Raw genomic sequence first — 22,166 nt, forward strand, 5'->3', positions numbered from 1 at the left:
TCCTGCAACTGTAAATAGTACGTACCAATTAAAAAAAAAGAAATAAAATGTAAATAGTAAATACGTACAACAAAATGCAATGCATTCTAATTCCAATTGAACCAGGATATTTATTGGTCTAATTCATTGATCAGATATCTATTATTATTTTTATTATTATATCTGAATTGTGATGGAACAGCTAATTGTGGAAAAAGTTCTCCAATTACATAATAGGAAGAAATATAACAATGCTATATTCCTCCATATATGCAACACAGATAAGTAAGAGGGAATCAAATGTCGACTACTAATGGCGACCAAAATAGTGTCATTAATCTTCTGTTTTAAGCCGGCTATATATATCTTGCAGGGTAGGAACAAACAAGAACTTCCACCTCCATCACATTTTTTATTATCAAAACACCAAGATCAAAATAGTGAACAAGACTGAAATTTGGAAAGTAGAAAGGATATTGACAAAAAAATATGTAACATAACATCAGAAAAGCTGTAATAAACCTACCCTATCCATGGCATTGCTGTTCTTTGTGCAGCCAAGAAAGAGAATGATCTGCTCAGTTTGACCTGTAAGAGAATTTTCTGGAAGTTTGCTTCTCTACTCTATAAATCAAAAACAAACAGTAAGCTTTTACACGAATCTAAAATGCTTGTTCTATGTTTTAAATTCCTCACATTAAAATATAATACACACAAATTGTGTCTTTCCTCCCCTCCAGCAAAGGATTATTTTTAAAAAGGATATAATTAAATAAGACACAAAAGCAGGAATGACAGAAGCACCTTGTGCAAGGCAAAAACTACAAATTAAAACGCAAACAGCTTTAAACAATTTCTAACATGATTTTAAAATGTACGTGATATAGCAAAATAGTTCTGTTTAAAATAATGTTTTGCCTAAAAAAAAAATAAAAGAGACATCAGTCAAGATAAAACATTTCCACCGTCGCATTGTTCCACAAGCACATAATTTACATTAAACAAAGATTTGCATTTTTTTTTTTTTCTCCAACGTAATTACCTTCTGAACTTAACTCGGTAAAATAGTTTGACATTTGGAGCAAGGCAGCCATAACTGCTCCTCTGATCCAGCCATTAAAACCAACCAGACAGTAGCGATTGTCAATAATGTCTTCTTCAACGAGGGTTTGACGTTTAAATCTACTTTTAAAAGTTAGTCTATTTGTATTTACAACCGAAACACAAACTGTTCATATTTAATAATCATACATGCACTACAATATGCATGTATCAACATCCTGCATTCCCGGAGTCGCGACACCTTTGCGTGATGTACTGAAAGCTTGCACACTCTTACTTCCAATTCAGAATAACCGACCTTGTGCTGGGGTATTTTCTTTTTTTCCCCCCACAGTATAAACGGACTGCGATTGAGGTAGATATATAAAGCGACTCGACTTAAAATTCAGCATAAACCAGTCTGTCTTCATGTGTATGCATTTGACAGCCCTTAGAATGGAAGCTGGCAAACAGATTTAGAAATTGCAAAGTGGCATTGCACCTCTGCGAGTGCACCAATTTGAAGTTATTTATAAACAGGTCCCTTTTTCTTTGGAAGCCCCATTACACCTGATATTCCTGTTGCGCAATTTTAAATACGAGGCAGTGAGCCAACTTTGTGAATGACCAAAAGGTGGCGAGATTGTTCTAAAGCTGAGCACTGGAGAGATGATGATACAGGCTTAAAAATGTAGGACTGTAAGTTAATCAACAGAAGTGTGTGTTCAGGATGTAACCACGGTCGTGCCACCGCTCAGGCGCATCAGAATCTGTTGACAGTCTTGCAGGGAGCGCCGATCTCCTACCCGCTCCAGCGTGCGTTTGGCCTCGGCCAGCAGGTGGGCACGATGCCCGGGCGGGGTTAACAGAGGCATGGGCAGGTGGCCGCAGGCCAGCAGAATGGCGTGAGCCCGCTCCCTCTCACCTTCTGACGTTAAAATACAAAAGAGACATCAGCATTTTGTTAATTGCTTTTGTTTTGTTGTTTGTAAAATAAATCGCATTCCTTTTTTTTTTTTAGCTAAACAAGAGGAAAAGGCAAAGATATTCTTCACCTGCATTGGGGAGGCCGTTGGTCCTGCGTCGCAGATTGTGATCCAGCAGCTGGTGCGTCCTTGTGGGACTGGCTCCGGCCATCAGCCTCACCGTGGTCTCGTGGAGGAACATCTACAAGCAAAAGAGTCGGGGCTTAAATACACCTGGAGCCGAAAAAAGTCATGAAACAATATTGATGTCATTATTCTGAAGGTCTTGTCACCTTATGCTGGGCCTGTCTGGAGCACTGCGTGAGCTTTCGGAGCGCACTGAGGTCGTTTTGAAAACCAGCCAACTGCGAAGCAGATGCTGGACCCGGTTCCCCATTCGTGCTGCTTCCTCGCTGCCATAAACTGGTCCTCAAGGTCAGTAGAAGGTCGCATACCAAGAGCTCCATCGCCTTAGATGATAAAGACAATTCAGAACATTATTTAACGTCCTCCACTCCCTATTATTTTAAATCAATAAAAAAAAATGACAAAATGCATGTTCACTGTTTCACCATTTATGATGCAACTGTTTTATATATTTATTTTGTGGGCGGTTCAGGAGCAGCGTGCGGAGCTTGGAGGTCTCTGTAATGCACTGCAGGTCCATTGCACTTGGCTTGAAGATCATGCAATGCAACTACAATGCACCACAGCCACCTCCTGCCATCTCTATCGCGCTATAACGTCCACCTCAAGCAATTTAACTAGAAACCCCAAAGAAAAAAAAACTATTTATTTGTTCTTTACCTTGTTTAAGCCATCGCCGGGCTGCCCAAGCGGTACGGAGATGCTGGAGCGCAGGTAGCTGCTAGCTTGGTCACAACGGGACAGACAGGCTGATGTTCCTTCTCCCTTTACAGGTGACAGACTCATCTGAACTGACTTGCAGAGTGACTGCACAGCTTTGGGCAGAGGGTGGCTGGAACAGACAGGAGAAAGAGAAACAGTTCAAGTTAATCTGTCAGACACAGCAATTTGCCCCAAAAAAAAAAAAAAAAAGAGGGCAAAAGTAGTTGGTTGCAATCTGAACATTCTGGGAGCACTTGATGACACGGCACTTACTCAAGAGTGTGCCGTGTCCTTGGCATCCGCTCTGCTTCCACCAACAGAGACCTCACAGTGACATCATCGCCTTGAAGCCAATAGATGGTAGCCTTTAGGACCAACGCCCACCAACGACTCACTGGATCTCTCACTGCCAGACAAAACAAAGATTTCTTTTGATTCCATCTTAAGATTTTAGATGTCAATATTAAATTAATTGCACAATTTTTATAGCCCAAAAAAAAAAAAACTCTAAGAATTCCATGAAGGAAGTTCAATTCAGTTCAAAACTATCCCCAACAAGGAAGTGCGCTAAGTCAAACATAACCACACCTGATGTGATGGTGTGACTGGGAGGAGTTGAGAAGGGAGGAGCAGACGGCGAGTCCTCTGTGCATTTATTCAACTGTTGCAAAAAGTCAAGGGCACTGGAAAACTCTCTGCAAAAAGGAAGCAGACGAGGACATAGCTGAAACGTAATGTCATTGTTTCACACTCCAGTTGAATGAGTGCTGGCAGGGCTCCTGTCATACCCAGAGCTTTGTTTGTGTTTGCATGCTTCAAAGTCATTTTGAGGCTGGATGAGGGTGTGAACGGCTCTCTCCAACAACTTCCTGCAGAAACAACGGTGCAACTGGGCCACTGGGTCTCCTGGAAGGCAAACATTTACAGTTGGGCCGTTTCAAGTATGTCGGCATGTTTCGCTTTTCCCAACAATCAAGTTTGAAGGTCATTTGGACCTGGGTCTCTCTTCGACGTGAACACCCCATCGCTGCTCTCTGACTTCAATGACCAATCGCAGGTTAAAAAGAACTTCCTGGCCAATGGGTTGAAAAGCCAGCGCAGGCCGTCAGGAATGTGCTTTGCTTCGCATTGGTTTGCAAGGCTCTCGGCACAGCTCAGTAAGTAGCCCTGAGAAGAAGAAAAAAAAAAAGTTGTGTAAGTTAAAATCGATACGAGAATAATAAGGTTACGTACGGGCAAACAGGTGAGGTAGAGAGCAGGTAGAGTGCGCATGGCTGCGGCTGCCGTCACGTAGATCTCGGCGAGTTGAGCGGGGGCCATCTTTCCTTGGGCGCTCTCGCTGAGGTTGACAGCACTCAGAGATAGCGACAGGGCCCACCAGCTGCTTCGCTGAGGTAGCTTTCCTACAAATCACAAAACGTGCTCAATTAATTGTTCATTTTTATCGAGATCATCAATTCTTTGAACGATCATCCCAACACTTACCCGTGAGTTGCAGCTGGCTCAGACGATGGTATACCAAGGCGGCATCCTTCGCGCTTGTCCTCGCCTCGTCCCCCTCGTGTTTGCCTCGGATTTGGTGAACCAGCCACCCGAGAGGGGTTGGGCGATGTAAACAATAGCGAATCACGTTCCAGGTCAACGAGCAGACCAGATCCAGTTTGGTGGAAGGCAACGCTCTGGTCAAGATGGACAAGGAAGTCTCTAAACTTGTCAATGCTGCAGCATAATCTCCCTATGAGAGATGGGAATGAGATGACTGCAAGAGCAAAATAGGTTGGAACAGATCATAAAAGTACCAACTGCTTAGAACAACCGTAAAAAACAAAAACGGGACTTCGTTGGAAATGTACTCACTCTCTTGAGGTGAACATCAGCTTGCTTTCGGTGTCTCCAGAAGGACACCGACTTGGGGGAGTGAAGAGGCGTGACGGGTTCCCAGAGGTAGAGCACCCGTACGCAACCCCAAATTGCTCCCAGCCCACTCAGCATCCAAACCGTCACCCATGGCAACAGACAACGCAGCCAAGAGGCTAGGATTCAGAAAGAGAGAGCCCACACAGGGAGATAAATGTCAATCAGATTCCATCTTCATCACAAAAGCTAGCTTTTATTACCCAAATCTTGAGTGGGGCCCGGGAACCAGGATAGAGATCGAGAAGGTCCGTGGCCAGTAGAAAGACTCTCCGAGATCTCCGAATCCAACAAAGAGGGCAGCGGGTTCAGGGAGAGACAGAAGAAGGTCAGGGCACAGAGAAGCAGACGAGAGCCATCCATCACTCCGACAAAGTTAGGAGAGTCTGGCTCACACTTCATCTGGGATCAAAATAAAAGATTGACATAATGTTAAATAGACAATAGATGATAGAAAAAAAAAAAAAAAAAACGATGGCGCCAAACGCCGTGTACATCACCTGATCGTGATCCATTAAGGGGCTGCTGGGCTCAGAGTCCACATTGTAAGGAGAAAACTGTTGAGGGGAAATTGAGCCCAAGTCGGAGGCTGGAGGTGACATAATTGCAATTTCCTCTTTAGGCTCCATATCCTCAGACATTGTCACTGGCCCTGCGATAAACAAAGATGTTAATCAGAATGAATTTGCTATGTGCAGTTACCCATGTGTTACGCTTACTGTTCTTCTGGTTTGCCATCTTGAGAGTCAGATTCTCCTGTCGGAGTTTATGGTTGACCTGTTTCAGGTACTTAATGTAGTCAATGGCTTTACTCAACACTCCCGACTTATGCATCTGAAAGGAAAAATGGAAGGGGAAAACAAATTCATATTTGATTTGCAACATTTGCAATCTGGACCACTTGCGATACACTCTAATAATTCCCATTTGTTAAAAAAAATAATAATAATTCAAATCTCAAATCACTGACCTTGACGTCATTGCCGACAACCAAGTCTCTCAGCTCCACAATCTTGTCATTGATGGACGAGCGGTACCTCTTTTCAATGATGTTGTGGGTGGTCCTTCTCTCACCCTCCTTCACCACCCCTCCTTGGCACAGCCCCGCTGCAGTCAAAGCGCTTTGGTCTATGCCCGAGATGGTGCCGTTTGTGCAGTGAGAGGAGCCCAGGTGTTTGATTGTCAGCTTCTCTCCTCCTCCCAGAACAGAAGTCAGGAGGCTGCTGCCCATCAGCGTCTACAGACACAAAAGCGATTGCTCATGGCATTGCAAGTACTAATAGTCACTCGAATTCTGACGACTAAGGTGGTTCTAATTTAGATATTCTGGTTGTGTTGTAAAAGCACAAATTCATCTTTGGGGTGTATTACCGGCACTTGCAGCGTTGTGTTCTGGAGGGGCGTGGTCAATGTGGTGATCCCTCCTGGGTTTGCCATGGTGGATAGTACCAGGGAATCGGTCTTCAAAATTTGAGGCTGTTGAACCAGAACCTGTTGAAAAGTACAGAATTTGAAGAGTTGACGCGTCTCAATCATCAACTGATGACATGAATAGCAAAGTCGGTACCTGTTGCACTTGCTGCGGCACAGCGTGGACTGTAGTGGGCGCTGTAGAGAGAGTCTGAATGGTCTGACCATTTGTCAGAAGGCGCTGTTGAATTGTCACCGGTTGGAGTTGAGGTGTTGTCACAATGCTCTGCACTTGTGGTTGAAGTACTGGAAGAACATGAGACATGACTAATGAGTACCGGTGATTGGTCAAGAGCCAGATTGGAACTGACTCAATGAGAAGATTGCAACAACATGATGACAGGATTGTCTTCGTCACCTGGGAAACCAGGAGTCGGGCTCTGGTGGTAGATGACCGGGTTTTGGATGAAACGTGACTGCCCACCAGTGGTGGCAATCATCACCGTTTGGGCCGCAGGTGTCTGGATGGGTGTTGGGACCAAAGTGTGAACCGGGAATCGCTGGGTTTGCATCTGCAATGTATAAGGTGAGAAACAAATGATGAAACGATGTCATTTCTTTAAGGTGTTTATCAATAAACTAGTTTTCTGTAAAAAAAAAAAAAGTAATATTACATTTTATCAACAACAAAATGTGCTAGCAGACATTCTTCACTTGGCATGAGTGTAAGAAAATGTGTCAAACCTGAATGGTGGGTTGGGCCACCAGATGGGGTTGGATGGGGTGGACCACCTGAGGCCGCGGCTGAAGGGGCGGTGGAGTACGGGTCACCTGATGCTGTACTGTAGATGGTGTGGCTGTGGAGGGCGACTGAGCAGGGGAGATATTTGGGGGGAGGGAGCCAGACCTGGGCGACAATGTCGGGGGGGCAGAGGGACCAACGCCGGAGTTGTGGTAGGCAACCGGGTTTGATGCAGAGCCCGGGTTTTGATTGGCTGGTCGAGGGGTGGTGCTTAGAGTGTCCAGCTCCTCAAATAAGTCGGGATCAAGCTGGAGCATCTCTGAAGAGAAACATTTTGAGGATACATCAAGATAATTTATTGCATATATAGAAGATGTACAGGATGTTAGCATAAATTAATGACCCAAATGATCAATGCATAAAAATGTAAATTTATTTGACCATAAACTATTAGCATAAGGAAACTTTGCAAGTACTCTACCTATTGTGACAGTAACACTGGTAAGGACTTTGTATGTCCTTGAGTAAAAGTGAAAAGCATTACTCAATCGTGAAGGGTCTCTGTCGGTACACCTGAAGCGTGTCAAAGCTCTTTTTATGGCAGAAAGATAAGAGAAGAAATAGCAGCCAATGTTGCAGATCGACCTTGAGGGAGGCACACGTACATGCAGACGCAGCTTCTGCTTTTGGCCTTGAAAAAAATGATGTGCTGATGGCCCACAAAGACAAGCAGAGCTGTAAAAGTGAAATCTCAGTCTTGTTGTGGTGCTGATGTCGTTGAAACTCAATTGCTTCGTGAAGCTTTAAATGGAATTTTAATATATTATATAGGAAATATTGGGATGCGCAACAACTGTTTCCGTTGACTCCCCCGAAATATACCAGGATACGACTTGTGGGCCCGATTGCGTAACCCTATTTCTAATGCAGCTACAAGGAAATGAAATTATTGTCCATCCTTGTGCACTGAGAAAAATAACCATTCGTATGAATGTCAATACTGTCAATAACTGTTTTATTTTTCTCCAGCTGACGAAATCTTATGAGGAAATAATCACGGGCAGTCCAACCTGCCAAAATAAACCACCCGGAACAACAACAGAAAAAAAAGCATAGCAGTCTGGGGTGCGAACACACGGTAACTTTTAGGATCAAACATGACCTCATGGTTGAAATCCTGCCAAAAACTACATCGAGTCATTGTCATAAATAAGCATAGAGTATTTTGTCAGAGTGGAAAAGGGGTACAGCCTTTATGGCGACCGAGCAGAATTGAACCGTTCATACCAACAATTCAGCGTTTGCCACCATTTATTCAACTTGGACACTCAAGCAAAAGATTTTCATGTTATTGCAGATGAACACATTTATGCTGACAGATACACAAAGCCAGGCATGAGTGCACCTCAATAGGGGGGAAATTGTTGGGCAGTAGCCCCCAGATGCCGCAGACAATGAGGATGGGTGTTGTGGCCTTCTTAGTGAAAAGAAAGAAGGTTATGCAACTGTAGTCCCAGAGAGAGTAATAAGGGAGCGGGACAAGCGCATACATGCGTGTAAAATGGTTCAACGAAACAAGTCTCAAACTTGATTGAAAAACCAGATTTTGATCATTTTATGCTCTTAAAGATATGTTGAACTTCAGTGCATCTATGCTCATTTCAGTTCGGCTATCTAACCCTGAATTACACTGATGAGATTAAAAAAAAAAAAAAGTTGTTTGAACATAATGATGTTTAATTATAAAATGTTTACTTTTTGTTTGATTCGTTTTACAGTTAACTTGACTTATTTGCAGAAGTGTGCAAAGTGAGTCTTTTCTTCAAAGTGATCTTATGGGATAGTGTTTTATTTCTCGGAATAACGTAAAATGTGTTTTATTAAGTTTACATTTATATTACGTTTAAATGCGTTAAAAGCGTGTGTGTGGAGGGTGTAAAACTGCACGTGGAACTGGAATTAATGCCATGATAAATGGGGGTTCACTGACATCCATTGAAGTGGTCAAGTATCTTCAATCATCAATACATTTGAATGACAACATGCCTAATACTGAATGGCAGCTCATTGATTACCTTGCTAGAAATGACAATAAAACTAAGCCCGTTTTCTCTATTTATTAGACTGCAATAAATGACAGACGCGCTTCTTACGCTGCTCCAGACTCGCAAATGCTTACCAGACTGAGGGGAAACTGGAAGAATAAAGCCAAATAAACACAAACACGGTTTTCAGTGACATGACAACTCACCATAAATGTCCCCTACTGTTAATCCATTTCCAAATTCCGCTAAAGGCTCCATTGGTGGCATGTACTCTCCACAGTCCATCCTTGACCGCCGTCACCGAGTCGCCTCGGATAAAACAGGACTGTCGGGTACAAATGTCTAAGTACGCAGGGCTCTCGTAATTAGTTATTGTACTCACAAGTGAAAGTTGGACAACACCAGTGCCTCAAAAGAGGCAGCGGTCTACCCGGCTATACTCATTTAAAATGATATTTCCTGAAGACGACGCCATGTTGTTTTGGCGTTACGTCATTCACAAATAGACGCGGTGGTTTAAAACGGGCTCAGATTGGTCCAAAACAACGTGTTGTTGTCAGCAGACCAGACAGGATTGACCAATGACAAGACCGTATTCTTCATGGCCTGATAGTACGTCATCAGATACTCATGCGTTATTTCAACAAACCCCGCCTCTAACACGCCCTCCCGAGGAGGAGTAGGGAACCGCACTTGGCAAATGTAACACATTGATAAAATGCTTATGTCCCATAAATAGAAATTAAAAATAGAAGCGGGACACCTGAATAATTTCCGTCTCCCGCCTACCGATGACATGATGAGTTCAATAAGTTTCATCATTTAAAACATGAACCTTAGATGGTGTAGCTTGGATTCCCTTGTATAGACAGAATACCAGAGGATCAGACGTCTTGAAAAGTGCATTTACCGTTTTTTTCCATGTATAATGCGCCCCCATGTATAATACGCACCCTAAAAATGTCATGATGCTGGAAAAAAGCCTGTACCCATGTATAATACGCACCCAAATTCTGACTCCTACTTAAGTCCGTGAACGTAAAATTATTTCAGAAAAAAGATCATCTTTGGGAACAACCGGATGTTATTCTGTCGGTCAGTATCACTGTGCATGCGCTAGCAACCTCAATAGCGAAGAAATGTTTCGGATTTGTGTAGGGTACAGTGTGACAGCAAACAAGCAGGTGATCGAGCAGGCGTCTGATACGAGAGCATTGTGTTCGTATGGAGCGTGTTTGAAGTGAACAGCAGAGAAGAAAGCGCATCTGTAATGGCGGCCTCCGTATCATATCAGGATTTAAAAAAAAAAAAAAAACTTTTTTTTTTTTTTTTTTTTTTTTTTTTTTTGTACCCATGTATAATGCGCACCCCAGATTTTAGGACAATAAATTAGTTAAATTTTGCGCATTATACATGGAAAAAAACGGTATTTGTTTGTTTGTCATCATACAGTCCATCACAAATAAGGGATGAATATTTTTACTAAACAAGTGGGGATAAAGCGGTACAGAAAATGGATGGATTACAGTAATAACCTAAACCTACTTGAAAATAAGAACAAAAATGCAGACATTTCATTAGTTACTTCACAAACAAAATGAATAATTTGATAACAGATTATTTTATGAAGCCCAAAAGTATTTATCATCTTCCACATTTTTAACACACCATTTTCTAAAATCAAGGCAATTTTCATATTTCAAAAAAGCAATGTAGAAAAATATGTATTGTATTTTGTATTGTATTGTATTTTAAACCCTAACCAATCTGGCACAATGACAAAATCATAAATTCCCCCATAGCTAATCATTGGTTATCAGAGTACAGTGAAGAAACTAGACTTAAAATAATTTGGCTCCATCTTTTCTGCAATAGTTTGTGTTAGAATAATTAGTTTTGCTGAAGCGCTGGTCGGCCTGAAACCGAAGGTCACATATCTTCGCTCAAGTCAGCATATGTGCCGGAGTCATTTGGGGAGTCCTTATACTCCCTTCCTTGTCTTATCTGTGAGAGGCCCTCACTAGTTAGAAACAGAACATCTTTGTTCTTTGTTAGTTCAAGAGAAGTCCTTTCTCTGTTAATTGCTTTTGTCCGAGACAGTTTTTAGTTATCCCATATTTACTCAATGTTTGTTTACGTGGACTTCATGCAAGTTATTTATTTAACATCTATTTAACGTTTGTTGGAGTGTATGCACGAGAGGTATCTGATTATTTACTCATTATTATTATTGTATGAAATGTAGCAAGAAAGTCTAGAGCAGGGGTGGGCAAACTTTTTGACTCGCGGGCCGAACTGGGTTCTAAATTTGGACCGGAGGGCCGAACCAGGAGCAGATGGACGTAGGCTTTGTGTGAAGTCATATAAGCGACCTGCAAAGGTCATTGCATAAAAGATTTTGGCCTTTAGTAGGTAGTAAAGCATGGATATTCCAAACAAGTTTTTTGAAAACAAACACATTTATTAACAGCATTAAAAAAAAAAAAAAAAAATTCACAAAAAAACTGCTATCAGTGATTCTCATAAAATACGACACTGTTATTATGAATAACAGTCTCCATCACTTCAGTGCCTGCAGGTCAGATTAATGAAAGATGTTTATCTTCACATCAAACGGCAAACATTCTGACCAAATATTCTTGAATTCTTGAAGAATCGGTGAAAGCATACATCCAAATAAAGTAATCAAAACAGCAACACGGTGAGGGGTATCTGAAAATCAGAGCAGAGTTTTAACTCACAAACACCTGGTAACAGAGGTGAGGAAACGGGAAACACTTCCTCAAAGTAAGCCTTAAGAACTTTACAGGTTAAGATTAGTCGCAAATAGGTGGTGCATCAATGTCCTTGAGCATCCTGCATTGTTTGAAAATGAGAATGGTCGCTAGTTTCAATCCCTGCTATGTGTACAAATCATATTCAAAATGCATTTTTTTACAATAAACTTGAGAGCCTCCCGTTCATTTTCAGTGGGAATAGTGTTGTTGGTCTCCCTTTTTTGCTAGTACGTCATAGACGAGGTTGCCAACCATCTTAAGAACAGACTCTGCATTCCTGGGGTCACGGATCGGCCAAGGCCATGCGGCACACAACATTATTAGCTAGTTGAACAGCGTTGCTACATTCACACTCTCCCCTCCCTTTAGTGTAGCAACGCCTCTTGTAACCAGGGCAACCCAATATAAAAAGAGGAGAAGACAACCAGTATTCTTTTGCTCGCGAGGAGAATTAGGTAGAGGGCCCAGTTCACACACCTCCACCAATTCTGACCTGCCCTACCGTCATCTCCTCTTTTTATATTGGGTGCATGACTTTTTTGAGTCTTTGGTTTTATCTACAACCGCTTTCACAGCGGGAGATAACACTCCTGCAACCTTCGTAATCCCAACCACTGCATCTGCAACAGTATTTCCGGCTGCAGCAGCACCAGTCCCAGCACTCAGAGCCGCCCCTGTGCCCAAGGAAGCCCCCAAACCTGCGGAAGCCGCGAGAGCAACACCTCCGACACGACCAACCTGCACAAGAGTATCCACAACTCCCTCTTTCACACTCTCTGCTTCGTAGCCAGCAATGATTCCCATTCCACCGCCGACAAGTCCCCCAGCAGCTGCCCCGATAGCCAAAGCGGTATTTCCCGAGGCTGCGGCAACTATGCCGCTCACAGCTCCGGCGGCACACGCTCCGGTAAGCTCAGCAGCAGCGAGGCCAACGGCACCCCCCACAACACATGCCGAGAAGCCAGCTATCAAGGGGACAGCGACGCCAAAGGCGACCCCGACTGCCAGGCCTACAGCGCCGGCAGCCACTATGCGCTTCAATATAACCATCAACTTTGGAGAGGGAGCAACCTTTCGCAGGATTTTCCTCAAGGCGCGAGTCAATTTACCCTCGGGTTTCTGATCTTGCCTCAGCTTCCTGATGCTTTGAGGAGCAGGCTGACTTTCTTCATTGTTAGTCTCCAATTCCATTTCCTGGTTCCTTTTCTGCTCTTCCCTTATCGCTGCCTCTGCCTCTTTAAACATAGCGTTCGTGTAAAACTCTGTTTTGCTCTCCTTCACCATCTTGTCGACCTTCAACATGAGTTCTTGAACCTGCGTCGCATTACCGTAGTTTTCCTTATTGTTAAACACGTGGTACCTGCCCCCGCATTTGTCAATGAGCTCTCTAAGACAATCAGGACTCTCTTTCAGGTATTCATCAAACTCCAAGCCTTGAAGATCATCTCCCTTGGTAAAGAGAACTATTGTGTGGTATTTGACAGCGTCATCTCCAAATATGTTGGCCAGATGGTTGACAGCCTGGGCCTCGTGATCTGTGTAACGTCCAATGGGCACCACCAAGAGAAAAGCATGGAGCCCAGGAGAGGTATAGTACAGACACTTGGCCATTTCTGTATAAATCTCCTCCTCACTGAGGTGAGTGTCCCCAAAGCCTGGCATGTCAACCACCGTAATCTTCCTCATTCTCTTCTGGTCATCATCAAAAGCACGATCAATGCTCCCAGACTGGCATTTCCGGGTCACTGAGCTGGCACTCAACTTTGCCTCGAACTCTACTTCGCCAAAAACGGTGTTCCCTGATGAGCTCTTGCCAGATCCTGTGTTCCCAACCAGAACCAGCCTGATTTCTTCAAGTTCTGCGATGCCCATCATGTCAACTGGCTCGTGCCGTTCTGCACTCCGTGATGGCAAAGCTGCACAAAACGTGTTAAAAGTCATTAATATCCAGAATGAACTTGCTCATTGTAAATGTTAGCATGCGACAACATGCACAATTTGTGTCACAAATTTGGATCCAGCAGTATAGTGTACAGATATCGTATAATTACAATTAAAGTTTTAACCATCCCATGTTAGACATTATAAATTGATTTCTTCAAGTATTTCTTAATACATTTCAGGAAATAGGAGATTACTGCACTTTGAGGGAAGTAAAAAAAGTCGCGCTTACACAAGTGGTCACGTAAAAAAGGTTTAGCGAGCTTCCTCCCAGCTTGTCACTTCCGGACCCCGGTTGAAGTTTACTACAATATTCACACAATTAAACAAATGAGAATTAAACATTGTACAGGTTGGGAATGAATTAGCATATAGGTAATTAATTGGAGTAGTAAAACAGAGCACATATAAATAACCCCAAACTTTTTATATATAATCTTTTCTCTACTCTGTGGAAACAATGATTGGAGTTTAGTGTTTTTTTTCCTATGTGCACCAGCCAAGCACCACGCCTTGTCCTTCGTGAACCCCATTCTTCAAAGGTCAAACGTTACAAATAAATCCGCAAAGTAGCAGATTCGTGAAAGGTGAAGCGCAAAGTGGCGAGAAATAGAAATACCGAAAGGACGTAGCAACTAGCAATCTGTCGAAAGACTCAGCAAGCTATCAAAATCAAGGTACATCATCACAAATCGTTTCAAATACTTTACCCAGGTCTTGCTACGTCGACCTATGCCAGTAGTTAACAGTGCTTGCAGATCGTTTGAAGTGCTGCAAAAATGGCAGGTGATCTACTTATATGGCGATATAGGAAGAAGCATTAAGAGTTCAGGAAGTTCAGCAACCACTTGGGTAGGAAACCAGAAAACATAAGAACAGCAAAGCAGAGCAGCAAGCACATATTCGTAGTAATAACGTGGTAAAGCATTCGTCGTAATATTGAAATAAAGAAAGAAAAAGAGAACGCATGATAACATATATATACATTTTTCCAACAGTAAAAAAAAATAAAAAAAATAAAAAGTACGTGGTCCACCCCTCGACACACATTGGCTGACAAACAGGCACATTGACCCTTCCCCACCCAAACAAGCTTAGACTTAGAACTGTCACTTTTTAATTCCATTTCATCCTAAATAAATGGCTTGTTCATTCTGTGGTGACAATGTCCATCCTTGACCGCCTTCACCGAGTCGCCTCGGATAAAACAGGACTGTCGGGTGCAAATGTCTAAGTACGCAGGCCTCTCGTAATTAGTTATTGTATTATTGTATAGACCAGACAGGATTGACCAATGACAAGACCGCATTCTTCATGGCCTGATACTACGTCATCAGATACTCATGCGTTATTTCAACAAACCCCGCCTCTAACACGCCCTCCCGAGGAGGAGTAGGGAACCGCACTTGGCAAATGTAACACATTGATAAAATGCTTATGTCCCATAAATAGAAATTAAAAATAGAAGCGGGACACCTGAATAATTTCCGTCTCCCACCTACCGATGACATGATGAGTTCAATAAGTTTCATCAGTTAAAACATGAACCTTAGATGTTGTAGCTTGGATTCCCTTGTATAGACAGAATACTAGAGGATCAGACGTCTTGAAAAGTGCATTTATTTGTTTGTTTGTTTGGGATCATAAAGTCAATTTCAAATAAGGGATGAATATTTTCATTAAACAAGTGGGGATAAAGCGGTACAGAAAATAGATGGATTACAGTAATAAGCAAAACCTTCTTGAAAATAAGAACAAAATTGCAGACATTTCATTAGTTACTTTACAAACAAAATGAATCATTTGATAACAGATTATTTTATAAAGCCCAAAAGTATTTATCATCTTCCAGATTTTTTTTGGCCACATTTATAACACGCCATTTTCTAAAATCAAGGCAATTTTCATATTTCAAAAAAGCAATGTAGAAAAATATAAAGTGTATTATTTTAAACCCTAACCAATCTGGCACAATGAGAAAAACATAAATGCCCCCATATTTAATCATTGGTTATCAGAGTAGTGAAGAAACTAGACTTAAAATAATTTGGCTGCATCTTGTTAGGATACGGATTTTAGCTATTGATCTGACTCCAAATTGTGATCAACACTTAACACAAGAATTACTATGTTCTAATCCACACACTGGCGCACCTAACAATTTTGCGAGTTCGTTCTGTCAAAGAGAAGACCAGTAGATCAATCAGACCGAATTTACCAATTGTTTAATCCTGACAAAGCAAGCTAATACAGGCGCCTGGGTCTTGGGTCCTTAACACAAAAACCCGTGTGCCTTCGTGACCAGAAAAGACGACACATTCTTCCGGGTTGCCCAGTTTTAAAGAAACACAATATGAATATTCAAATATGCAGAAGATTGTGTGGTGATTGGTCGCTGGTCGATGGTCATCTCCTCCTCGTTTGGGTTTTCCCCTGCTCAGCACAGGTGTCTGGACCACAAAGACGAGTTGTTTTTCGCGTTCCCATCGGCCTTGTTATATGCTCCCTTCCTGGACCTCCTGTTCCACAATACTTTGAAGAGAACAAATTCATGTAGCCTGCACATTCCTTTCCACTTATTAAGCGACCACACTACTACTAAAAATTATATTGATATGATTATATGTGTCTAACGCAGCTAATGTGTCTAATCAAATGTGTTTGCAAACTGCCGAAAGTACATTTCCCTTTAATCTATTCTGTAATAGTTTGTGTTACACCTCTTAAGAGGAGTTTTTTTGTGTCTTCTTATGAGGTGTAATAACGCTTTTCCAACCTTCAAAATCCCACGCATTGCATCTGCAACAATATGTCCGGCTGCAGATGCAACCGCGAGAGCAACATCTACGACACTACCAACCTGCACAAGAGTATTCAAAACTCCCTCGTTCACACTCTTTGCTTTGTAGCCAGCAAAGCCTCCTATTCCACCGCCGACAAATCCCCCAGCAGCTGCCCCGACAGCGATGCCAACGGCACCCACCCCAACTGTAAAGGGGACAGTGACGCCAAGGGCGACCCCGAGTCCCAGGCCTACAGCGGCGGCAACTGCTATGCGCTTCCTTTTCTGCGCTTCCCTTATCGCCTCTGCCGCTTTAAACATAGCGTTAGTGTATAACTCTGTTTTGCTCTCCTTCACCATCTTGTCGACCTTCAACATGAGTTCTTGAACCTGCGTCGCATTACCGTAGTTTTCCTTATTGTTAAACACGTGGTACCTGCCCCCGCATTTGTCAATGACCTCTCTAAGACCATCAGGACTCTCTTTTAGGAATTCATCAAACTCCAAGCCTTTAACATCATCTCCCTTGGTAAAGAGAACTATTGTGTGGTATTTGACAGCGTCATCTCCAAATATGTTGGCCAGATGTTTGACAGCCTGGGCCTCGTGATCCATTTTACGTCCAATGGGCACCACCAAGAGAAAAGCATGGAGCCCAGGAGTGGTATGGTCCAGACACTTGGCCATTTCTGTATAAATCTCCTCCTCACTGAGGTGAGTGTCCCCAAAGCCTGGCATGTCAACCACCGTAATCTTCCTCATTCTCTTCTGGTCATCATCAAAAGCATGATCAATGCTCACAGACTGGCATTTCTTGGTCACTGAGCTGGCACTCGCCTTTGCCAGGAACTTTTTTTGGCCCAAAATGGTGTTCCCTGATGAGCTCTTTCCAGATCCTGTGTTCCCAACGAGAACCAGCCTGATTTCTTCCAGCTCTGTGATGCCCATCATGTCAACTGGCTCGTGCTGTTCTGCACTCTGTGATGGCAAAGCTGCACAAAACGTGTTAAAAGTCATTAATATCCGGAATGAACTTGCTCATTGTAAATGTTAGCATGCGACAACATGCACAATTTGTGTCACAAATTTGGATCCAGCAGTATAGTGTACAGATATCATATAATTACAATTAAAGTTTTAACCATCCCATGTTAGACATTATAAATTGATTTCTTCAAGTATTTCTTAATACATTTCAGGAAATAGGAGATTACTGCACTTTGAGGGAAGTAAAAAAAGTCTCGCTTACACAAGTGGTCACGTAAAAAAGGTTTAGCGAGCTTCCTCCAAGCTTGTCACTTCCGGACCCCGGTTGAAGTTTACTACAATATTCACACAATTAAACAAATGAGAATTAAACATTGTACAGGTTGGGAATAAATTAGCATATAGGTAATTAATTGGAGTAGTAAAACAGAGCACATATAAATAACCCCAAACTTTTTATATATAATCTTTTCTCTACTCTGTGGAAACAATGATTGGAGTTTAGTGTTTTTTTTCCTATGTGCACCAGCCAAGCACCACGCCTTGTCCTTCGTGAACCCCATTCTTCAAAGATCAAACGTTATAAATAAATCCGCAAAGTAGCAGATTCGTGAAAGGTGAAGCGCAAAGTGGCGAGAAATAGAAATACCGAAAGGGAAACGAGCCACCTTAGGACGTAGCAACTAGCATTATGTCGAAAGACTCAGCAAGCTATCAAAATCAAGGTACATCATCACAAATCGTTTCAAATATTTTACCCAGGTCTTGCTACGTCGACACTGCTTGCAGGTCGTTTGAAGTGCTGCAAAAATGGCAGGTGATCTACTTATATAGGAAGAGATTGTGAGGGGCGGTGACAGCCACTCGACCATTGATAGATGATTGATAGACACAATGCCGTTACAGGGCATTGTTTTCTCTGCAGCTGCATTCCGCCGACCCAGATGTAACCTCGCACCTTTTCTGGGGTAAAACATAAGAACAGCAAAGCAGAGCAGCAAGCACACATTCGTAGTAATAACGCGGTAAAGCATTCGTCGTAATATTGAAATAAAGAAAGAAAAAGAGAACGCATGATAACATCGGATAAAACAGGACTGTCGGGTGCAAAGGTCTAAGTACGCAGGCCTCTCGTAATTAGTTATTGTATTATTGTATAGACCAGACAGGATTGACCAATGACAAGACCGCATTCTTCATGGCCTGATACTACGTCATCAGATACTCATGCGTTATCAGGGCTCGAAACTAACGATTGCCCGATTGCCCGGGGCAAGTAGCGATGGCAGACGGGCAAGTAGAATTTTTCCTCACTTGCCCGAACTTGCCCTGCCATAATACCATGTTTTCAAGCTGTAAAAAGACGATTTTGTGCATAATTTCTCGCAACTTCTGCCGCTTCTGGTCCGACATTTTGTTTTCTAGGGAGCGGTTAGTTTCTCGTGTAAGTCTGCAATACATTGATAACGGCAAAGCGCTTCGTAATTAAATGCATGCTCCCTCACCCGTCCCTGGCTCTTCTGCGCCTGCGCACCAGCAGAGCTTGTTTCCGTGTCGGGCAAGTGAAAATCCACTCCAAAAAAATTCGGGCAAGTAAAATTTTGTTTCGGGCAAGTAAAATTTTCTCCAACTTGCCCGAGGGCAACTTGGGCAAAAAATAAGCTTCGAGCCCTGCAAACCCCGCCTCTAACACGTCCCCCCGAGGAGGATTGGGAACCGCACTTGGCAAATGTATCACATTGATAAAATGCTTATGTCCCCTAAATAGAAATTAAAAATAGATGCGGGACACCTGAATAATTTCCGTCACCCGCCTACCGATGACATGATGAGTTCAATAAGTTTCATCATTTAAAACATGAACCTTAGATGTTGTAGCTTGGATTCCCTTGTATAGACAGAATACTAGAGGATCAGACATCTTGAAAAGTGCATTTATTTGTTTGTTTGGCATCATACAGTCCATCACAAATAAGGGATGAATATTTTTATTAAACAAGTGGGGATAAAGCGGTACAGAAAATAGATGGATTACAGTAATAAGCAAAACCTACTTGAAAATAAGAACAAAAATGCAGAAATTTCATTAGTTACTTTACAAACAAAATGAATCATTTGATAACAGATTATTTTATCATCTTCCAGATTTTTTTTGGCCACATTTATAACACACCATTTTCTAAAACCAAGGCAATTTTCATATTTCAAAAAAGCAATGTAGAAAAATATAAAGTGTATTATTTTAAACCCTAACCAATCTGGCACAATGAGAAAAACATAAATGCCCCCATATTTAATCATTGGTTATCAGAGTACTGTGAAGAAACTAGACTTAAAATAATTTGGCTGCATCTTTTGTGCAATAGTTTGACAATATTTTAGTGTTAACGCTTTAGTGTTCATCTTTTGCATGACACCTCATAAGTAGACTTTTGTGAGTCTTTGGTTTTATCTACAACTACTTTCACGACAACAGTGGCAGGTAAGAACGCTCCTGCAACCTTCGCAATCGCAACCACTGCATCTGCAACAGTATTTCCGGCTGCAGCAGCAGCAGGGGCAACTTGCACAGTGTCCTGAACTACATGTGCCCCTGTTGCAGCATAAGAAGTTGTGCCTGTTCCTGCAGCCAAAGTTCCAGCTGAGGTTGGGCGATTTTGCGCTGCCAACGGAGCTAAACCAATGTTGGCTGCACCTGCACCAGTCCCAGCACTCAGAGCCACCCCTGTGCCCAAGGAAGCCCCCACAACTACGGAAGCCGCGAGAGCAACAACTCCGACACTACCAACCTGCACAAGAGTATCCGAAACTCCCTCTTTCACACTCTCAGCTTCGGAGCCAGCAATGATTCCCATTCCACCGCCGACAAGTCCCCCAGCAGTTGCCCCGATAGCCAAAGCGGTACTTCCCTTGGCTGCGGCAACTACGGCGCTCACAGCTCCGGCGGCAGACGCTCCGGTAAGCTTAGCAGCAGCGAGGCCAACGGCACTCCCCGCAAGATGTGCCGAGAAGGCAGCTGTCAAGGGGACAGCGACGCCAAAGGCGACCCCGACTGCCAGGCCTACAGTGCCGGCAGCCACTATGCGGTTCGTTTTCTGCGCTTCCCTTATCGCCTCTGCCGCTTTAAACATAGCGTTAGTGTAAAACTCTGTTTGGCTCTCCTTCACCATCTTGTCGACCTTCAACATGAGTTCTTGAACCTGCGTCGCATTACCGTAGTTTTCCTTATTGTTAAACACGTGGTACCTGCCCCCGCATTTGTCAATGAGCTCTCTAAGACCCTCAGGACTCTCTTTTAGGTATTCATCAAACTCCGAGCCTTGAAGATCATCTCCCTTGGTAAAGAGAACTATTGTGTGGTATTTGACAGCGTCATCTCCAAATATTTTGGCCAGATGGTTGACAGCCTGGGCCTCGTAATCTGTGTAACGTCCAATGGGCACCACCAAGAGAAAAGCATGGGGCCCAGGAGCGATATGGTACAGACAACTGGCAATTTCTGTATGAATCTCCTTCTCACTGAGGTGAGTGTCCCCAAAGCCTGGCATGTCAACCACCGTAATCTTCCTCATTCTCATCTGGTCATCATCAAAAGCACGATCAATGCTCCCAGCCTGGCATTTCTTGGTCACTGAGCTGGCACTCAACTTTGCCAGGAACTCTTTTTGGCCCAAAATGGTGTTCCCTGATGAGCTCTTGCCAGATCCTGTGTTCCCAACCAGAACCAGCCTGATTTCTTCCAGCTCTGTGATGCCCATCATGTCAACTGGCTCGTGCTGTTCTGCACTCTGTGATGGCAAAGCTGCACAAAACGTGTTAAAAGTCATTAATATCTGGAATGAACCTGCTCATTGTAAATGTTAGCATGCGACAACATGCACAATTTGTGTCACAAATTTGGATCCAGCAGTATAGTGTACAGATATCATATAATTACAATTAAAGTTTTAACCATCCCATGTTAGACATTATAAATTGATTTCTTCAAGTATTTCTTAATACATTTCAGGAAATAGGAGATTACTGCACTTTGAGGGAAATAAAAAAAAGTCTCGCTCACACAAGTCGTCACGGAAAAAATGTTTAGCGAGCTTCCTCCAGGCGTGGCACTTCCGGACCCCGGTTGAAGTCGACTACAATATTCACACAATTAAACAAATGAGAATTAAACATTGTACAGGTTGGGAATAAATTAGCATATAGGTAATTAATTGTAGTAGTAAAACAGAGCACATATAAATAACCCCAAACTTTTTATATATAATCTTTTCTCTACTCTGTGGAGTTGGAGTTTAGTGTTTTTTTTCCTATGTGCACCAGCCAAGCACCACGCCTTGTCCTTTGTGAACCCCATTCTTCAAAGATCAAACGTTATAATCCGCAAAGTAGAAGATTCGTGAAAGGTGAAGCGAGAAATAGAAATACCGAAAGGGAAACGAGCCACCATAGGACGTAGCAACTAGCATTATGTGGAAAGACGCAACAAGCTATCAAAATCAAGATACATAATCACAAATCGTTTCAATCGTACTTTACCCAGGTCTTGCCACGTCGACATATGCCAGTAGTTAACACTGCTTGCAGGTCGTTTGAGGTGAGACTGACCTTGTTTGCATCACCCACTTCTTTTAATGCGTAGTCGTGGTAAAAAAAAAATAAAAAATAAAAATAAAAATGGGTGGTCCACACCTCGACACACATTGGCTGACAAACAGGCACATTGACCCTTCCCCA

General features: G+C 42.7%; 2 protein-coding genes across 6 annotated transcripts; both read right to left on the reverse strand.

The window, feature by feature from the left end:
* Positions 1-377: 377 nt before the first annotated feature.
* Positions 378-14,920, reverse strand: srebf2 (sterol regulatory element binding transcription factor 2). 5 transcript variants are annotated; one of them, XM_061302832.1, is made up of 20 exons: positions 14,861-14,920; positions 9,152-9,254; positions 6,903-7,219; positions 6,577-6,730; positions 6,316-6,464; positions 6,120-6,239; positions 5,719-5,985; positions 5,468-5,582; positions 5,249-5,400; positions 4,952-5,150; positions 4,692-4,867; positions 4,320-4,569; positions 3,830-4,237; positions 3,623-3,740; positions 3,423-3,529; positions 3,108-3,240; positions 2,793-2,964; positions 2,279-2,455; positions 2,076-2,187; positions 378-1,948 (listed from the first exon to the last, which is right to left on the reverse strand). In XM_061302832.1, the coding sequence occupies exons 2-20, from the start codon at positions 9,228-9,230 to the stop codon at positions 1,746-1,748; spliced, it is 3,408 nt and encodes a 1,135-aa protein (XP_061158816.1). In that variant the 5' UTR covers positions 9,231-9,254; positions 14,861-14,920; the 3' UTR covers positions 378-1,745. The 5 variants fall into 5 exon arrangements, with proteins under 5 accessions (XP_061158816.1, XP_061158819.1, XP_061158818.1 ...); XM_061302835.1 differs by lacking the exon at positions 14,861-14,920 and having other exon boundaries at positions 378-1,945; positions 3,830-4,001; positions 4,068-4,237; positions 9,152-9,462; XM_061302834.1 differs by lacking the exon at positions 14,861-14,920 and having other exon boundaries at positions 3,830-4,001; positions 4,068-4,237; positions 9,152-9,462.
* LOC133170736 (uncharacterized) lies at positions 11,386-22,120 on the reverse strand. The gene is made up of 5 exons (XM_061303864.1): positions 21,969-22,120; positions 21,493-21,565; positions 19,837-21,234; positions 16,358-17,437; positions 11,386-13,638 (listed from the first exon to the last, which is right to left on the reverse strand). The coding sequence occupies exons 3-5, from the start codon at positions 21,191-21,193 to the stop codon at positions 12,227-12,229; spliced, it is 3,849 nt and encodes a 1,282-aa protein (XP_061159848.1). The 5' UTR covers positions 21,194-21,234; positions 21,493-21,565; positions 21,969-22,120; the 3' UTR covers positions 11,386-12,226.
* Positions 22,121-22,166: the final 46 nt, after the last annotated feature.

The sequence above is a fragment of the Syngnathus typhle genome, linkage group LG17, assembly GCF_033458585.1.
Source record: "Syngnathus typhle isolate RoL2023-S1 ecotype Sweden linkage group LG17, RoL_Styp_1.0, whole genome shotgun sequence".
Lineage (NCBI taxonomy): Eukaryota > Metazoa > Chordata > Actinopteri > Syngnathiformes > Syngnathidae > Syngnathus > Syngnathus typhle.

Bases quoted from the DNA above. Each gene is read 5' to 3' on its own strand.
- srebf2 (XM_061302832.1), bottom strand. From the start codon at position 9,230: ATGGACTGTGGAGAGTACATGCCACCAATGGAGCCTTTAGCGGAATTT. The intron at 5,401-5,467 runs GTAAGCGTAACA...TGTTTATCGCAG, and splicing joins GATGGCAAACCAGAAGAACA to GGCCAGTGACAATGTCTGAG. The intron at 2,188-2,278 runs GTGACAAGACCT...TTTTGCTTGTAG, and splicing joins CCAGACAGGCCCAGCATAAG to ATGTTCCTCCACGAGACCAC.
- LOC133170736 (XM_061303864.1), bottom strand. From the start codon at position 21,193: ATGATGGGCATCACAGAGCTGGAAGAAATCAGGCTGGTTCTGGTTGGG. The intron at 17,438-19,836 runs GATGAACACTAA...CGTTTTGTGCAG, and splicing joins TTATGAGGTGTCATGCAAAA to CTTTGCCATCACAGAGTGCA. The intron at 13,639-16,357 runs ATTAAAGGGAAA...CGTTTTGTGCAG, and splicing joins CACAAACTATTACAGAATAG to CTTTGCCATCACGGAGTGCA.